The 17,769-nt window shown below is 50.0% G+C and overlaps 2 protein-coding genes across 9 annotated transcripts in view; both read left to right on the top strand.

Moving 5' to 3' along the window:
• DNMT3B (DNA methyltransferase 3 beta) overlaps positions 1 to 5,541 on the top strand; it is a 37,925-nt gene extending 32,384 nt beyond the window's left edge. For 5 of the 8 annotated variants that reach the window (XM_082065489.1, XM_082065486.1, XM_082065488.1 and 2 more), the window contains 6 exons: positions 74 to 257; positions 458 to 542; positions 1,092 to 1,237; positions 1,372 to 1,827; positions 2,423 to 2,508; positions 4,355 to 5,541. In XM_082065489.1, the coding sequence (XP_081921615.1) occupies positions 74 to 257; positions 458 to 542; positions 1,092 to 1,237; positions 1,372 to 1,827; positions 2,423 to 2,508; positions 4,355 to 4,496 (1,099 nt within the window). In that variant the 3' untranslated portion in view covers positions 4,497 to 5,541. Of the gene's footprint in view, positions 1 to 73; positions 258 to 457; positions 543 to 995; positions 1,238 to 1,371; positions 1,828 to 2,422; positions 2,509 to 4,354 lie in introns of all 8 variants that reach the window. The other 3 variants (XM_082065491.1, XM_082065493.1, XM_082065490.1) reach the window with 2 other exon arrangements.
• A 1,700-nt stretch (positions 5,542 to 7,241) lies between these two features.
• On the top strand, positions 7,242 to 15,803 carry MAPRE1 (microtubule associated protein RP/EB family member 1). Its single transcript, XM_082065179.1, has 7 exons — positions 7,242 to 7,391; positions 8,044 to 8,167; positions 11,022 to 11,167; positions 12,223 to 12,427; positions 12,798 to 12,907; positions 13,588 to 13,740; positions 14,148 to 15,803. The coding sequence occupies exons 2-7, from the start codon at positions 8,047 to 8,049 to the stop codon at positions 14,202 to 14,204; spliced, it is 792 nt and encodes a 263-aa protein (XP_081921305.1). The 5' UTR covers positions 7,242 to 7,391; positions 8,044 to 8,046; the 3' UTR covers positions 14,205 to 15,803.
• Positions 15,804 to 17,769: the final 1,966 nt, after the last annotated feature.

Genomic DNA, 17,769 nt, shown 5'->3' with positions numbered 1-17,769 from the left:
GTGCATGGCAGGGGAGAGCCCAGAGAGGTTGGTTTCTGGAGGTGACAGGCATGAGGTGCTGTGGTTTGGGCAGGTGCTTCTGCGTGGAGTGTCTGGAGGTGCTGGTGGGGCGAGGAACGTCGGCCAAGGCAAAGGAGCAGGAGCCCTGGAACTGCTACATGTGCCAGCCCGCGGGGAGCTATGGGGTTCTGCAGCGCCGACAGGACTGGAGCACCCGCCTGCAGGACTTCTTCACCAGTGACAAGGGACAGGAATACGTAAGGGCCGCAGAGGGCAGGGCGAGCAGCTCAGGATCCCTCAGGCTCTGCCCTGGTCTTTGTCTTCCAGCCTCTCCAGGGTGCTGGGCTCTTGACCCCACAGACACTGCCCTGAAGGCAGAAGCAATGCCTGTAGAGCCACGGTTTGGCCTCGCAGAGCATTGCGGCATCTGCTGCTCATTGCTGTCCTTCCATTGCAGGCTGCACCCAAAATCTACCCAACAGTCCCCCCAGCCAAGAGGAGACCAATTCGAGTGCTCTCGTTATTTGACGGCATTTCAACAGGTGAGGCACTGGAAGAGCATCGTCCTGGCTGCTTGCAGCACTGGATGTCGGGGATAAACAGTATCATGGCCTCAACCTGTGTCTGAAAGCTTGGTGGGGTGGAAGGGACAAGGGCAGGGGCTGGATCTCCATGGGAAGGGGATGAAAGCAGGCGCTCCCCTCCTGCTGGGCAGGGTTGTGGAGGGGGAGTGATGCTGGGAGGTGTTGGGAATGTTGCTCACAAGGTTCCTGCTGCACCAAGTGCTTTCTTGGGTGGTTGGTGTCGCTGAGAAGCGAGAGGTCTGCAGTGCTGGTAACCTGGGCTCAGGGGAAAATGTGCCTGAGGGCAAGTGGTTTGACTGGGTTCCCTCAGCACTGGAGTTCTGCTTTCTGGGAGCAAACCTGCCTGGAGGAATGGGTCATAAAATGACCTGTTTGCTCATCCCTAAATCTTGTGTGACTGCACCCACCTAGGACACGAAAAAGTGGCCACGTCGAGCTTGTCTGCCGAGGAAAGAGACCGTGAGACTAAACCAAGCCGGGCAGCCTCAGAGCTGTGTCCCTTGGCAGGGTACCTGGTGCTGAAGGACCTGGGCATCCAGGTGGAGAAGTACATCGCCTCAGAGATCTGTGAGGACCCCATAGCTGTGGGCACCATGCGCCACGAGGGCAACATCACCTACGTGCACGACGTCAGGCACATAACCAAGAGAAATGTGAGCTCTGCTGCCGCAGGGGCTGGGGAACCTGGTGCTGTGGCCACGTGGGTCTCACCCACCAGCCCCCCATCCTGCTGGGGAATGGGACCTGCTTATGGGCTGTCTCCTAATGGGGGGTCTGTTTGCTCCAGATCGAGGAGTGGGGTCCGTTTGACCTGGTGATTGGCGGGAGCCCCTGTAACGAGCCAGCCCTCGTCAGCTCAGCCAGGAAGGGGCTTTATGGTAAGTGCCTCTGTGAGGCTGGGTGTCCTCAGGTGTTCTGGGATGTGGAGGCACCACAGGAGCCATTCAGCACCACTCAGCTTGGTCAGTGGTGGTTCCCTCTGAGCTGCAGATCGTGGGGTGGCTCCTGCAATGCTCAGGCTGTCGCTGTGCCAGTTGCGTGGCCCCTGTGCCACAGCCGGTCCCAACCCTACTCCCTGGCTTTCTCCCTTGCAGAAGGAACTGGGAGGCTGTTCTTTGAGTTTTACCACCTGCTCAACTACGCTCGCCCCAAGGCAGGAGAGGAGCGTCCCTTCTTCTGGATGTTTGAGAATGTGGTGGCCATGAGAGTCAATGACAAGAGGGACATTTCTCGGTTTTTGGAGGTAGGGATTGCTGCTGGCTTTGAGAGTGGCACCGAAGCAGGACACACGTGCCAAGGCTGTGGGGGTTGGTCTGTGGTTTCATATGGCCCCACCACTGGAAACCCCCATGCCTGATGCCTGTGTTAGGAATCACTTTAGTCTTGGCTCTGGATCCCATTGGATTTCAGCAGGTTAACCCCCCTGTTCTGCGGGGGAAGGTTTTTGCCAGCCTTGCAGAAAGCATCTGTTCAGAGCAACAGCCTGTTATTTCTGGGCAGAGGGAGGTCAGGGACTGGAAAGGATTTTTAACTCTGTGGTGGCCAAGACGGGCTGTGGGTCAGCTGGACCCCCATGTGTAAAAGCCCCTTCGGAGGCTGATGGTCCCAATCCTGGCCCAGAAAAATCAGGACTGAACCATCCATGATTTTCATTAGAGCTGCCCATGGCTTGAGAGCCCATGTGGCCCATCAGACCGTGCTGTGTGTGGAACAGCGTTTGTCTGGAGTGCATCCTCCAGGCGGGTTGCTGAGCAGAGGGAAGGGCTGTCCATGCAGGAGGGGGCTGAGCCCAGAGCCCCTGCCGCCTCTAACTTGTCTTTTCCCTGCATGGCTTGCAGTGCAACCCGGTGATGATTGACGCTATCAAGATAACGGCTGCCCACCGAGCACGCTACTTCTGGGGCAACCTCCCGGGGATGAACAGGTAAATTCTTCACCATCCTGATTAATCGTTCGCTGCCACCTGGTTATGTTTTGTGATGCTCGTGTAGTTCTTTCCTCCTTGGCCCCAAGCCTAGCTCCTGGGAGCCAAAGAGCTGCATCTACTGCTCGCCGCAGTTCCCTGCAGTGATGTGCACATGATAATGTGCTTGTTAATGAGCAATAACGAGACTGTGGGAAAAGTGCAGCAGTGTCCCCTGTCCCTGAGGCAGTAGTGACAGGGCTTCTGCAGGATGCTGCGTGCTGTGTCCAGCGTGGGGTACAGACCTACACTGGCCTTTGTGTCAGCCCCCGGCTGATGTGGGGGTGCTATATAGCAGCTCCAGCCCCTCTCGGTGCTGGGGGGTTTGCTGGTGGTGAACTGGGATGCTCACGCTATGGCAGGTGGCTGCAGCAAAGTGAAACTGCATTCCTCCAAACTTTGTTCAAACTGCGCAGCACCCCAAATTCATGGCAAAACACAACAGAGGGACTTGGAATAGGGTAAAATCCGATTACTAGCAGTCCTGCACACCAAATACTCCCAGGAACAGAAACTGGAGCTTTTGCACAGCAAATGCCTCAACCAATAAACACTGACTGGGTTTAAATATTTTTGCTTGTTTATATTTAAATTGCCAGTATTTGGTAGGGTTTAATTAAAGCTGAGCTAGAGGCATGTAGGTATTTGAAAGTGAGATAGTGATTACCGAGATGTTACTTTGTCAGTTGTACCGTTTGAAATTACTCTTGAACTTCTACCTGCCGTAAGGAGGCGGAAGTGCCGGCGCGATGGTGGCTCAGGTCATGGCCACGGAACAGCCCGGGGCGATTGTCTGTGGGGCTCTCACGCAGGACACAGGCACAGGGCTCCTCCAAAAGTGCTGCCAGGGCGCTGAGCACCCTTCCCATGGGACACTCCTGAGCTGGTCACCTCTCGGGTGGCTCAGGATGGTGCTGCTGGGGGCAAAGGGCTCCTGTGCCTGCGCTGGCAGGAGCTGCTCTGCTCTGGTATTAATGGCAAATGACCTCTAATAACTCGTTGGGTACTCAGAGAGCGATGTATTGACCTTGGCCAAGCTGGAAGGGCTGCAGGAATGTGGATCTGACACGCAGAACTGGGAGGAGGAATTTTCTTATTGTCTTTAGATATTTAATGTTTGGTTTTTGCTCCCCAGCTTGCAGTGCTAGTGCAGACTGCTGGCTGAGGTTACTGGTGGCTCTTTGGCTTTGCTGTGAGCCCCAGGGCAGCTCGCAGGCACATCAGGGCGGGAGGCGCGTGCTCACACTTGCCACGTATAGATTTCCATGGCCCAGCAGGTGCAGCACGGAGCTCCTCATTCCTGGCTGGACTCCCCGGGATGGTCACAGCCTGAGTCCCCAGCTGGCTCTGGGCTCTTGCTTCCCATCCACAGGCGGGTTTAAGTCACTTGGGGCAGAACAGTTCGCAGGGGTGAGCATGGGATGGTTTGTCGGGGTACCTGTGTTCACAGGACGGGGCCATAGGAGCTGTGGGTGCTGCTCCACCGGTCCCTGTGCTGCCTGGGCTGATTCTGCTGACTCTGGGCAGAGCAGGAATAGCTTAGGTGCCTGTGCTGAGTGCTTTGAGGGCTTCGGGTGGAAAGCAGTTCGTGTTTTACTGGAGCTCAGGGCAAGAAAATCTGGGAGCTGGCCGGGAGCGTGGACTCTGTGCAATGAGAAGCTTCTTCCCAGTGAGATTGTAAGATGGGCTGGGTCTTGAGCAAGCCCCAGGCTGGACATAGGGACAGGGCAGAGGGACGTTGTGTCCCAGCCGGTGGCACTGGGGCCAGGGCAGCCTCACCCAGCCCTCTCCTGCCTCTGCTCTGCAGGATCTTCGGCTTCCCCCTCCACTACAGCGAGGTCCCCAGCACGGGCCGCGGGGCTCGCCAGAAGCTGCTGGGGCGGTCGTGGAGCATCCCTGTCATCCAGCACCTCTTCTCCCCGCTCAAGGATTACTTTGCCTGCGAGTAGCACAGAGTGTCCCTCGTCTCGCTGGTAACGACGCTGCGCGGCCACGGCGGGAGGGGGACGGGCACCGCGCCGGACTCACCCCCGCACTGTCCCTCCCGCCGCACCGCGGGCTGCCCGGCCCCGCAGGGACTGCTCAGGACATGTCCTTAACCAAAGAACCTGGCAGGGTAACTCTTCTTTCAAGGGACTAACAGCAGTGACGTGTAGAAAATGATGGACACTAGAGCTTTAATTACCCAGCGCAGGAAGCTCTGTGCATAGCTGATGAGACGAGAAGTCTTCTCCAGAGCATTAAGTATTCCATTTGAGCCTAGAGCTGGGAAGGCAGCACTCGCTGAGCAGTCAGCGTGGAGGCAGCTGCCGGCTGCTGCAGACAAACTGGAACTGGAGCGAATTATTGCTTTTCCTAAACAAACAAAACCTCTCTTGAAGCAACTGCCAAAAATCCCCAAACTGTAGCAGCAGGTGTAAGGGACCCTGGTCAGGTTACATACACTGAACATGCAGGATACAGAAACCAAATTTTTTTTATTTGTAAGACTTTTTGGATGAACTTTTAATTTTGTTGTTTAACGTCTGTTGCTGCTTTAAGGCATTACATAAGAATGTGGAGATTCCTAGACCTGAATGTAGCTGAAACTGAACTGTGAGGTGATAGAATTACTTTTCTAGCTAGAACTAAGAAATGTTGTTTTACATGTTTGGCTGTAGTTTACAAATATTCACTACTTTGTTTTTAAAGCATCTGAAACTTTTCCTTACATTTTAAAATCCTGCTGAGCGGTTCAGAAGCTTACCCGGTGATAGAGCACAGTGGATTTGGGCTCTGGGGTTTGTAAAGGAAAATGTTCTCTGAGCGTTCGTTGACCAAAGGAATGCGGAGCATCAGCAGGAGGGACAGCGGAGCGGTCAGTGTCGTGTCTTCACATACGGCCCCCAAAATGTCACGTACACTGTCACGAACCCCAGCAGTGTTGGCAGCTCCGATGCACGTTTCAATGCACTGACAGAACTCGTGATGCTTCCCCCTTGGTCCCTCTGTCCTTCCCCCTTGGTCCCTCTGTCCCCCCCGCCAGCCACTGCTCACCTGGGGCTGGCTGGGTCCTTGGGTGCCTTTTCCAATTAACTGGGTGCAGACCCTGGGCCAGCCCTCTGCCCGCAGGCAGCCTGTCCCTTGGTGCTGTACAGCACCAGGGAACTGACTTGCTCTCTGGGCTCCTTCTACCTCTGACCTGCGGGGACCCCATTTTCCACGCTCCCGGGTGCTGCTGTGTGCAGCTGCTGCCCTGTCCCCAGGCTCTGGGACCATCGTCTTCCCAGCTCCCACCCACAGCCGCACTCAGCCGGGCAGGAGGGGCAGGCCAGCTCATTTAAAGGTTTATTTTTCCTTTATCCTGGCCAGAGGTTGCTCTGGAATCTTCCAGAGGGTTCATTCTCAAGTGATGATGCACAAGGAAACACAGGAGAAAGCCAGGTGGTCTCCTCAGCATCACTGCTGGCACCTGCAGCGCTCTGTGAAGGCTCAGGGACAAGGAGCATCCTGTGCCACCTTTGTCACAAGCCCCCTGGCTGGGCAGCCAGTGGGGTGGGCTCTGCAGGTGCTGGGGACACTTGTGGCTTTGCAGCCGTCCCGGTGGGTTTGGACCCCTCGCTGCCCTCCCGTCCTCGTGCCCAGAGTCACGACACGAATCCCACAGCCCCCAGATGGACCCGCCATCCACCGACCACTTCATCCTTCAAACCAGGCTGCTGTACCCTCCGCTCCATGGCATCTCTGATTTCGTACTCGAGGTCCCACATCCTTCCCTATCTGATGAAAAGAAAAATAAATAGAAGAGAAAAAAAAAAAAAAAGGACTTGGGGAAAGTAAACAAAGATAAAAGAGAAATAAGAATTGTCTTGGCATTAAGCTTACTTGGTAAGGATTGTAGTAGACAAGTCTTCCTTGACATGTTTTTCCCTGTAAAAGCTGCCTTTTATAATGTGTTTATAAAGATGTTGTAAGGAGAGGTAGATGTCAGAAATGCCTTTTTAATACTTTTTAAGGATTTCTAACTCTCCCTGGTGCTATTTTTTTAGGCTAAGGATTTTTGATGTTGAAAGTCTTGTGGGTTTTTATACAATCTTTTAAAAATAAAAAGTGTATTGTTTTGTTGAACACATTTTGTACTGTTTGTATCGGGAGTGCGAAAACTCAAACTGCCACATCTGCGCAGTTTTACTGTTTTTCCTGTGGGAAGGAGGGGGATCCATGTCAACAGTTTACCATTTGCCGCCATGTAATTAAAAATCAGTATTTCCGTATGACTGGACAGTCCTTATTTGGTAAATTACTGGTGTGAAGAACAAGGGGTTTTCCAGAGGCACAAGAGTTTCACAGACAGGCCCGCAGCACGTGTGACCCCGGGGCAACCGGGTCGTGGCGGGGGGGACGAAACGGGCCGGGCCAGGCCGGGATGGGGACAAGGGCAGGCCGGGGATGGGGACGGGGACAGGGCCAGGCCGGGATGGGGACAAGGGCAGGCCGGGGACGGGGACGGGGACGGGGGCAGGGCCAGGCTGGGCCTGCTGCCGCCGCGTGGCCTCGGGCCGGAGCCGGGAGCCGCCACCGGCACGCGGGATGTCATTGATGTGGGCGTGGCTACCGGCTCCGCCAATAGCCGGCGAGCCCGCCGGCGGGATGGGCGGAGCTACAACTATAGCAACGCGGTAGATTTTCCCGCCCCCTAGCAACCGCATGCCCCCTCTCGGCTCAGTCCCGAGCCGGCGAGCGGCGCTCGCTACAACCGCCGTGACGTGTGTGTGACGTCAGCGCGTAGCGTGCGAGTGACGTGGTCCCGGGCAGGCGGGCGGGGCCGGTTTGAACGCGGAGGCGACGGGGCCGGAGCGGGGCAGGTAACGGGCCGGGGCGGCGCGGGGGCGGCGGGGCCGTGGGCGGGCGGCGGCGCCGGCCCGGGGCTGGGCTCGGGCAGCGGTCGGGCCGGGCGGAGCGGGCAGGCCCCGGGTGGGCTGCGAGGGGACTGGCGTGAGGCCTGCAGGGCCGCGCCGCGCCTGTCCCGGGCGCGCCCCTCTGCGGGCGGGGAGCCGGGCACCGCGGGGCCCGGCGGAGCGGCCGCTGTGGCGGCCGGGGAAGGCACGGGAGTTGCGGCGGGGCCGGGCCTGCCCGGCGGCAGCTATACCGGGACTCTGCGGCCGCTCCGCTTTGTGCCGGCGGGTCTGGGCGGGGAGTGGCCGCTCGGGGCTGCTCTCCCCGGGGGAGCAGGAAGCGTCCGGGCTGGCGGGTGAGGGGCCGGGTGACCCGCCGCAGCCGTGATTCCTGCCATCGGAGTTTCCCGGGAGTGCCTCGGTGTTCGTTTGCCTTCCCACAAGTGTGAAGCCGCGTCCTGTCCCGATGTGCCAGAGCCGGGGAGTCCCCGCTGTGCTTCCCCGCCGCGTGTGCGCTGGGCTCTTGTGTCTGCAGCCCCGGGAGCGTGTCCTGACACAAGCGATGGAAACCTGGAGGAGCATTGCCGTTTGAGGTTCTCATGCCTTTGCTTGTGTCTTTCAGAAAATGGCAGTTAATGTGTATTCTACTTCAGTGACTAGTGATAACTTGAGTCGACATGACATGCTGGCTTGGATCAACGAGTCTCTGCAGCTGACGCTGACGAAGATCGAACAGCTGTGCTCAGGTAAGGGGGCTCAGCGGGGGGATTCCAGATTTGGTGTGCGCCCTCGTTCTGCCAAGGTACAGCTGCACTGCGTGAACCGGCTGTGCTGGCCCTCTGCAGCCACGTCGGCTTAATTCCTGCTATGAACAGATTCACAGTCAATAACCAGATTATGTCAGGCATAATCTGGTTGTGGTTACATTTTTATTGAAGTGGTTGTTAGTAACGTAAGCATAATGAAAAGGCACGTTCTCTGACTCAGTGCAGTGTAGAGGCAATAAGAAGGAATGGGGGTTAATGTGGAGAAAAGCAGCAAATGATAGCTCCCAAGTAGCAAGTGATAGGACAAGAGGAAATGGACTTAAGTTGTGCCAGGGGAGGTTTAGATTGAATATTAGGAAAAAATTCTTAACAGAAAGGGCTGTTGGACCTTGGAGCAGGCTGCCCAGGGCAGTGGTGGAGTCACCATCCCTGGAGGGGTTTAAAAGGTGTTTAGACGAGGTTCTTAGGGACGTGGTTTAGTGCTAGAGTTAGGCTATGGTTGGACTTGATGATCCTGAGGGTCTCTTCCAACTGAAATGGTTCTATTATTCTTTGTGTTTTCCAGCGAGGAATTAAGTGTTCAGTCTTGAGGGACAGAGCAAGTTGTGAAAGTGCAGTAACTAGCATAAGAAAATGTGGTTTCTTATGGAAGAGAACTGCCAGGAGATCTGGGAGGTGGGCAACTGGTGACTCTTGAGTTCAGCTGCAGGACTTTACAAATCCTTGTGGGCAAGGAGTGTGTTGGGCTTTGCCAGCCCAGACAGATCTCGGCCAGAGCTGTAGGCAGGAAAGGGGAAGTGATTGTGATAGCAAAATGGAGCCAAAGGTCATCACAGGGAGGAGACTGTGTGTGTGGGAGGAGGCTTCTAGAAATGAATAAAAATAATAGTCTGTGGAGTAAGAGCTGAAAAAAATCCAAGGCTAAAAATGCAACCTAGGTAAAAGATGGTGATTTGGATAACAGCAGCAAGCAGGTGGAAGAGACTGGTGGAAAGTGGAAGTGTAGACCATACAGTGAGTTTGAGATAGGGTGTTGCTCACAGAATGGGAGACATGGAAAGTGGAGGTGCAATAAAAGGAAGAATATGTTTAAAATAAGTTTGGGGCTGTCAGTACAGCCTGTGGCTGAGTCCACAGAAGAAACATTCACAAAGATTACAGAGAAGCAGAGGACTTACAATAGACATCTGACAGGTATCTCTAGTGGCTTTTGTCTACTGAGATGATGGAGAAAAACTAAGTGTGAAAGGAGCTAAAGCTCTACAGCCACAGAAGGGAAATGATGACCCTTGGCTGCTTTCAGATAGGCAGCTTAAAAACCTGTTGTGTGCAGCGCTGATTCATGCAGCTGAGAAGTTTTGCTCAGAATTGGTGAGTCTTACTCTGCCTCCAAGAAGTGAGGATAATTAATACCAGCTCTGCAGAATTTTAGCTCACCTGTTGTCAGGAGAAGGCTGGGAGCTGTTGATGTGGTATGTGCTGAGTAACGCCCCTTTCCTGTGTCTGCAAAAATACTTGGTTCCTGTGCAGGCGTGGAAGCGGCTTTTGCTGCCTGTCACAGTCATGTGCAAACGGGAGTTTCCAGGCTTGCTGTGCTCCCTCTGGCAAGGGCAGTGGTGACAGCAGCGAGTTGAGGCTGCATAAACACACTACAGACGACCCTTGGCTTATGCTGTGATGCTTGTGCTTTTTATGGTGTTTGTTGTTTGGATTACCCAGAGTTGGCAGAAGCCTTATTTCTGGCCGGTCATCTGTTTTTGAGCTGGCCTTTGGAGTTCTTCAGCAAGTGAACTGCAGGGCAGTGGAGATCAAACAGCAAGATCTTTTTATTTATTTGCACCAGTGGATGATCTTCTAGTAGCAGGTGAAAGTGGGCGCCCTAAAGACCTGCAAAATATATTGATAAAGGTGAACAATACAGGACTTTGTGTTACCTGTGGTTGAGATGAATGGACTAGTTGAGGGCAACACCGCACTGTGTCACTTCTTGGCCTCTGGATATCTCACAAAAGCTGTTTTAACTTAAGGGTCCCATGACTTTCCATCCATATTGGTGGGGGAGTAATGCTCAGAATGTTGGGTGTGTATTTTCAGCAGCACACAGTTGTGTATCATCACTTCAGAATGAGGTTATTGTTTAAAAATATCTTTTTTATTGGGTGTGTATATTCTACAAAAGCTAATTTTTTGAGGTGATTGTCTGCTCTTTGTGGCTGAGGTGAATCCCTCTTCTGCTCTTATTACAGTAAGCTGAATTGAAGGACATGAAGGATTTAAAATTAATGGAAGGAAACACTCTGTTATTTCAGTTATTTGATTAAAGCTTGATTTAAATTAATCCACCTTGTTTTTGCCTTTTACCTTTGAGGGCACCTTGCATTGTGTATAGGTTCTGTTCTCTATCACTATTTTAATAATGATTAAAAATAACTTTCAGAATAATTATTTTTCTATTTCTGTCATTGTTGGTAAGAGATTACTTGCTTGCTGGACACATGTAACATCTCGGATTTGTACTGATATCTGTGAAGAAAGTCAAATTACTCATTGGATTTTGTCTTTTCTCTTGGAATTATGGAGGCAGGATTGTTCTTGTTCATAAGAGTTTGAGTCATGAGACTGAGAGTTGGTTCTGCAGCTCGGTTAAGCTGAGTGACGGCTGTGCTGCACCAAACAGGCGACCAGAGGCTCCCGTTCTCTTGCTTTTGTTGCCTCTGGGGGATGGTGGAGCTGAGAAATGGGTCAGGTCAACATGCTGATGTGACTGAAATGGTACTTGGGTGGGCTGGTGAGCTCGATCATCCCAGGATTTGTGTTCCTTTTCTTTTGGCAGGTGCTGCATACTGTCAGTTTATGGACATGCTCTTCCCAGGTTCTGTAGCGCTCAAGAAAGTGAAGTTTCAAGCAAAATTGGAACACGAGTACATTCAAAACTTCAAGGTTCTACAAGCAGGTTTTAAGCGAATGGGTGTGGACAAAGTAAGCTGGGTTGTAACTGATTCTCTGTGCTCTTGATATCAAAGTAGATGGAACATGCTTTTGAATTTAGAGCTGAATAAAACTGGGAACAGAGTTTGCTTTTGGTTTGTAAATCTCAAAATGTTTGGTTTTGGTTTGCACTGGAGTCCTCACTGGATTTAGGACAATATCTGCTTTACTCCAGCTGTGGCTGGGCTTTTGGTTCTTAATGATGAGATGAATTTTTCCATTTTAGTTCTGTGCAACTTCTGTAGGGCACACTACTCCCAAAATTTCTGTGAGATAAGGTTGAGTTGCGCTCCCCGTTTGCACCATCTTTGGACCAGGTGTGTTCCGTCACCTCCTTCTGTGGTGGTTCTCAGGATCTCAAATTCCTCTTTACAAGCGTTTGTAATATTAAGTTGGTTAAAATCAGATCTGTGAAAAAACTTTTAGATCCAAAGGCAGTGATGTTTATGGAAGGCTGATTCTGCAGGTAACGCTTGGGGTGAACGCAGCTGTGTTGATGCATTTTCCCGACTTTAAGAGGCAGCTCGTGCCATTGGTTGCGGCTGCAGCTCATGCTTGGCCGCCGGCTCCCCAGCTCACGGCCTGCGGACAGAACTTCACTGTCTGCTGCATCTTTTTAATAATCTGCACTCCTCATCCCGGAGAAACTGTAATTGTCGTCTGCTAAAAAGGTGAATGTTTAGATCCTGTAGCAGCTCTGTGTGTTGCCAGACCCTGAACTGGTCAGCCGTTCAGATTCATGAAAACCAGAGCCAGCTTCATGTGTACAGAGACAACTTCGGTGTTGAAACTTGGTGTAGCAGAAACCTTGCTGCAAAATTATTTAAAATTATTTGGACCCTCACAGTGGAAGGATGGTTTGTTTTTAATTCCAGTTAGCAAAAATCCTACTATTTGACATACAGTTATATTAACAGATTTTCTCTAGATTGGACAAAGAAATACATTTGCATATCGTAGTGCAATAATTTAAAAACTTCTTTTATATAGAAAGAGACAGAGCGGTTCTCTACCTTTAATATGAATTTGACTTTCTTTTTTTCCAGATAATTCCTGTGGACAAACTAGTGAAAGGAAAATTTCAGGACAACTTTGAGTTTGTTCAGTGGTTCAAAAAATTTTTCGATGCAAACTACGATGGGAAAGAATATGATCCTGTTGCTGCTCGACAAGGCCAGGAGACAGTAGTGCCAAACCTTGTTGCTCCTGTTGTGAACAAACCCAAGAAATCTCTCAGTTCTGGCAGTGCAGGTAGAGAAAAGAGTTAAAAGATTATTTAGACTATTAAAAACTTGGGGGAAAATAAGACTGCGTTGCTGTTTAAAATCAATGTATGAAATTCTGGTCTTTTGGCCCTTGTTTCAGAGATGCTGGCTCCAAACTGTGTCTCATCCTGTAGCACCCAGTTATCAGGGAGCTACAGGAAGAACAATCTTCTCTAAAAGAGAAAATGGCAAGGATTGGTGCCAACATGTGCCAAAAATCCCCCAAAATGGTGATGTCACATGGAGTCAAGAAGGAAGGAATCTTACATGCCCAAGCGTGTTTGGAAGGGGAATAGGACCTTCATGGGAGAAAGAAAGATGTTCCAGGAGGAACTAACACTGACTTGATCTTGCAGCCCCACAGAGGCCCATGGTGACGCAGAGAAGCGCAGGGACCCCCAAGTCTGGGACTGGAATGGTCAAAAAGGCAGCAGGAGATGATGAGTCGGCGGGACTGATTGAGCAGGTGTGTTCCCCAGAACAGGCCTCTCCGCTGACCTGCGCTTGGAGATCTGTGTGCAGGTTTTATTTTATTAACAATGGCATAAATTAACTGCATCAGGCAGATGGAAGAAAGTGATGTGAATTTAGTCATCTTGTTTCACATCACCGAATCAGAAGCCTTCCTTGTTGTGGCCTTGCTCTCCTGCTGGGAGTGAACCCCCTTTTGCAGTCTGCGAGGATGCAGACATTTAAACCTCGCGTGTGCCATGTCACATGTAGTGTTAAGTGTTTCCACAGCTGTGCTGCAGCATCGCAGCATTCCGGCCGAGCTCCGAGCAGCTGCTGCTCTGCTGAAATGCTGAATGGAGCGCAACTGAAACCACCATCAGTGTGAAAGTTGTCTTGCAAGAATGTGCTAGCGGATAAAGCGGCAGGCAGTTAGCGTTTTACCTGTTTCATGTAATCAGCCTTTAGAATTTCCAAGTGGCGTTCCATGTGTTGGACTGGGTGTTTGTTGTGGCAATAGATTGTAATGTAAGAAATAGACCTTTTCCTCCTTTGAGCCCCCCTTCCCCCATCTCGGTTACTTCTGAAGTGCTTGGCATATTCACACTGTTCCGAGAAATCTGAGACCCTGCCTTTCCAATAGATACCACTGAATTCTGTCTCTGGTGGATAACTCATTATTGATTTCTTTGGCAGATCAATGTATTGAAACTTACTGTTGAAGATCTGGAAAAGGAGAGAGACTTCTACTTTGGCAAACTGAGGAACATTGAACTGATCTGCCAGGAGAATGAAGGGGAGAATGACCCAGTGTTGCAGAGGATTGTGGAAATTCTTTATGCCACAGATGTAAGTAATCTGGTATAAGCTGTAACGCATAGTTCCTCCTTCCCCTTGTAATTGGAAGCTGGTTTGCTTTCCAGAGCTCCCTCTATTTTTCTTCTTTCTTTAGGTTTATGGCCTAGAATTTTCCTGTAGTAAAGAAACAGATAATATAATTGTAGTCAGGCAGCAAACAAGGTTAGCCTTTCCTGAAGAGTGTGTAATAAATAGATCAAAGATGAGGAAAATAACTTTTCTGGTTATTGTTTATCTATCTATCATTATCTATCTGGTTATCCATCTTGACGCTGTAGATGGTAACTTGAGGGTATCTCAAGTAAAAGGGGAAAAAAAAAAACAACCAACCTACAGAGTAGCCAGGAACTGGTTTGCCATCAGATTTTCATTAAAACCCTTGTTTTATTGTCCTTCAGGAAGGCTTTGTGATACCTGACGAAGGAGCACCGCAGGAGGAACAAGAAGAGTATTAACAGGCCACATACTGTACCAGCAGAGCAGCAACATCAGAATTCTTTGCCCCAGATCATGTGCTTAACTGTAAAATACTCCACTTTATTCTTAGAGGACTCACTGGTTTCTTTTCATAAGCAAAAAAAAGTACCTCTTCTTAAAGTGCACTTTGCGGAAGTTTCACTTGGACAGTGGGTTTGAGTTGGGAGCTCTTTCTCACTTTGTAGCAGAGCAGTATTCACATCCATGGGGAGATGGAGGGAGCAGGAGCCTGAATATTTGGAACTTGGTGCAGAATGGTTTGCTGGTAAAACACTGGTTTGTGGGGAGAATTTTTATGTCCAAGGTGGTTGTGTAGAGAAATGAAAGACTCCGACTCACAGAAAGATTGAGTTAATGTGAAATTGCAGCACAGAAATTATAATAAAATGCCTTAAGAGTATTTAAAATATGCTTCCATATGCCAAATTGAAGTGATGTGACAGGAGATTTTATGTGCGTCACGTTGGGGTAGGTGCCCGTTAACCTTGCACGGCGATCTCACTGTGTCAGCAAGTGCTCAAAGGGGCTGTTAAAACAAAACTCCATTCCTGGGAAAGCTGCTTACTCAGTGATTAGTTCTCAATGAAATGGGCCTTAACGTTGCCTGTCACAAGATTAGAGGGAGTATGAACAGCTGAGACACATAAATTACATTGAAGAGTGCTAAAGCCTTTTTCTACGGCGTTGTGGCTAATGACTTTGCGAAAATGTACTGTGTTTTCTGTAAGAAAAACAACATTTAAAAACACAACAAGAAAAGCAAACATCATCCAGTCCTACTGCCTAAAATGTCCTTCAGAAGTAATTTTCCCTCCTGGCTCTTGTTACTATTTGTCCTGTTTCTTTTTCTATATTCTGCTCTCTCCCGTGTCCTGTTCTCTTTCCCATACCAAGGAATGCTGATCAAACCCTCAGCTCTAACAGGACTTGCACCGTGCGACTATCACAGGATGAAAATGAACTGAGGACATGAGGATTATGCTTTTTGTCTCTTTTTTTTCCTTTTTTAAATTTTTCCTTTTGAACCAGGGCATATCTAATCATAATTCTTGCCAGTTCAGTAGTCTGGGGTAAAAACTAAAAAATGCTGGCTAACAGAGTTAATGTTATTGCAGAAAATACAGTACTGAGACTAACTTAAATATTAATATTTAAAGTACTTTCCATAACTGTCCTTTTTTGCTGTCATGCTCCTCATTACTGTTGTGTTTGGCAAGACCCGCAAGACTTCTGATCCCCGTCACTACTGAGACTGATTGGTCCTGTTGTGCTTGTATCCATTTGTTTCTGGTGGTAGCTTGTCCTGAAATGTGTGTAGGAGAGCATTTTATGGTAATTGTTGTGTAGTGCATGAATATTTGTGAAATTCCAAGAAAAACCCGAATTCAGTGAATGCCAAAAATGCAAGTACTAGCCATTGTTTGAAATCGCAGTGGTGCTATTTCTCTTGTGGCCTTTCAGACTTTTGTTGCCCTATAGCTCCATTTTACTGAGAAACCATATTTGACTTGGATTTTTCTTGACAGGGTTTTTCTATTTTAAGCAGTTTCTAAATAAAGTTCTGTATTTCAAGAGTGCCACGTCTGCTGGAGTCTCTCGTGCTTTCAGGTGCGGTGAAGCCGAAGCCCGTGATGGTTTTCGTGGTGAAGCTCGCAGGACCCGCACTGTCGGCTCCCCGGTCCCGGTGATGCTGAAACTCCTCAGGGTGCGCTGGGGAAGGCGGCGCTTGAGTTTTGGTTGGTTTTCATTTCCCCTCTCATAAGCAGATGAAATGTGAGTGTTTTGTTGGTGTCCTCCGGGCGTGAAAGCCGGGATGGATATCAGAATGACTTGAAGTGTTTTAAAGCTGGTCAGACACTGGTTATTTGTTACCATCAGGCCGTTCCCTGCCCTGTCAGCGGTCTGAGCAGGCTGGCTGAGCTGAGCTGGGTTTAAGTGTGTCTTACAGGTGAGCTCAGGTGTTACCGGCACAAACGTGTGCACAGACCAGCGTGTCCAGAGGTGCTGTGGCGTGTGACCCTGTGCAGGGTGTCCCTGTGGGCTCTGTCCTGCAGAACATCCTCCCTGTGCTAACGTGTCCTCTTTGCTGTCATTGCTGGTGTAAACCTGTGTGGGACTGTGCAGGTGCAGGCGTAGGACAGGGGTTGTGATGCACATAAAATCTTCTTCACCGTTTCTTACTTGCTTTCAGGTCGGAAGCATATTTTTTTCATCTCTAAACATTCCATTGTTCCAGCGACTCAAAGCAAAAGATGGCAATAGCATGTGCTAAATTGGGGTGGCTGCTCTTTGCAGCCACTCGTGTGCTGGGACCTGGTTGCTTCAGGTTTCTCTTGGAGCAGATGGTGTGTGGAGCGCCCAGGTCTGCAGAGGGCTTGTGGTAGGTTGGTTTTGATCTCTGCTAGCGAAGGAAGCAAAGGTGAGTTTGTGCTGAGGGCACGGGGAGTCACAGATGGTGCTGGTGCGCCTGGTGAGACTGAGCGTGGGGACCTGTTATGAACTGAACCGAAACTCCAGTCTTGGCAGTCAAATGGTGCTGAGATTTCCAATTGCTGAAATCACTTCTTTGCTACCAAGATGAGCTATAAAGAGAATGTGGACGAACTCACTGGCAACTTCTGATCGTGTTTTAGATATCTTGGCATAATCTGTTTTTTAACGTCATTTGGGGAAGAAAATAACAATAAGCCCAACTCAAACCCATAGGCTTAACATAGCTACTCTGTCACACTGGTACAGTATTTGCTGTTACGTGTTAAATGCTCACCTGCTGGAACAACCTTTTAGTATCTTAGTTCTATCAGATTTTTGAAAAACAAACAGAATGGAGGAAGCAGAAGCTCACACCTCCTTTCTGTACCAACATGTCTTACTTGCAGGTGGACTTGTGGATGTTTTTTTAACTTTTCTTGTTCAATTTTTTTAAGAATTCCTGGTTTGCAATGACAATTCTTACTGTAACTGTTAAAAGCCTTCAAATAAAGGCCAGAAACCTCCTTGCTGTGTGTGACGTCAGTATTTAATGTGCCTGCTCAAGCACTCGGTCACCTCATAGTCTGTGTAAAGTGTCGGTTTGTAGGAACGTGCACGTCCTTCAGGAGCGGGAGATTTTCGCTCTCAGAACATCCATCCAAGGACAAGGCTGGAATCTGCTTCTTGCAAGTAACCAGTTTCTGTTCTGTTTGAATATATTCTTTGTTTTATGGTCTGCTTTGACCTTCTGTACAACTCCATTAAACTTAACAGAAGCGTCATTACCAGCACGTCCAACACTGCACGCTTGTGAATCACAGTTGAAACAGCCATGGATGCTCTGGGTTAGACATATGCGAAGCCCTGGTGCCATCAGCGCATTGTTAGTCCTGTGTCACGGGATCTCGCTGCAGACCTGGCAACAAATTCTTTGATATCTGTGACAAGAGCTGTGAGGGGATGTTTTGCCTTGTTGAAGGGGCAGCCGTGACCCGGCCGTGGGTGGCTGCTGGGTCTCCAAACGGGTGATGGGCTGCTTTCCAGCAGGACTGTGGTCAGACGCTGCTCCTG

Source organism: Streptopelia decaocto (genome assembly GCF_964273445.1).
Source record: "Streptopelia decaocto genome assembly, chromosome: 14".
Taxonomy (NCBI): Eukaryota; Metazoa; Chordata; class Aves; order Columbiformes; family Columbidae; genus Streptopelia; species Streptopelia decaocto.
The sequence above is the reverse complement of the archived record's forward strand: the minus strand, read 5'-3'. Positions and strand labels throughout refer to the sequence as shown.

What these genes read in the sequence shown, in the direction of transcription:
- MAPRE1 (XM_082065179.1), top strand. Translation starts at nt 8,047, where the DNA reads ATGGCAGTTAATGTGTATTCTACTTCAGTGACTAGTGATAACTTGAGT. An exon ending in TCTCAGTTCTGGCAGTGCAG is followed by an intron (nt 12,428 to 12,797) that starts GTAGAGAAAAGA and finishes TTGATCTTGCAG; the next exon opens with CCCCACAGAGGCCCATGGTG. An exon ending in CGGCGGGACTGATTGAGCAG is followed by an intron (nt 12,908 to 13,587) that starts GTGTGTTCCCCA and finishes TTTCTTTGGCAG; the next exon opens with ATCAATGTATTGAAACTTAC.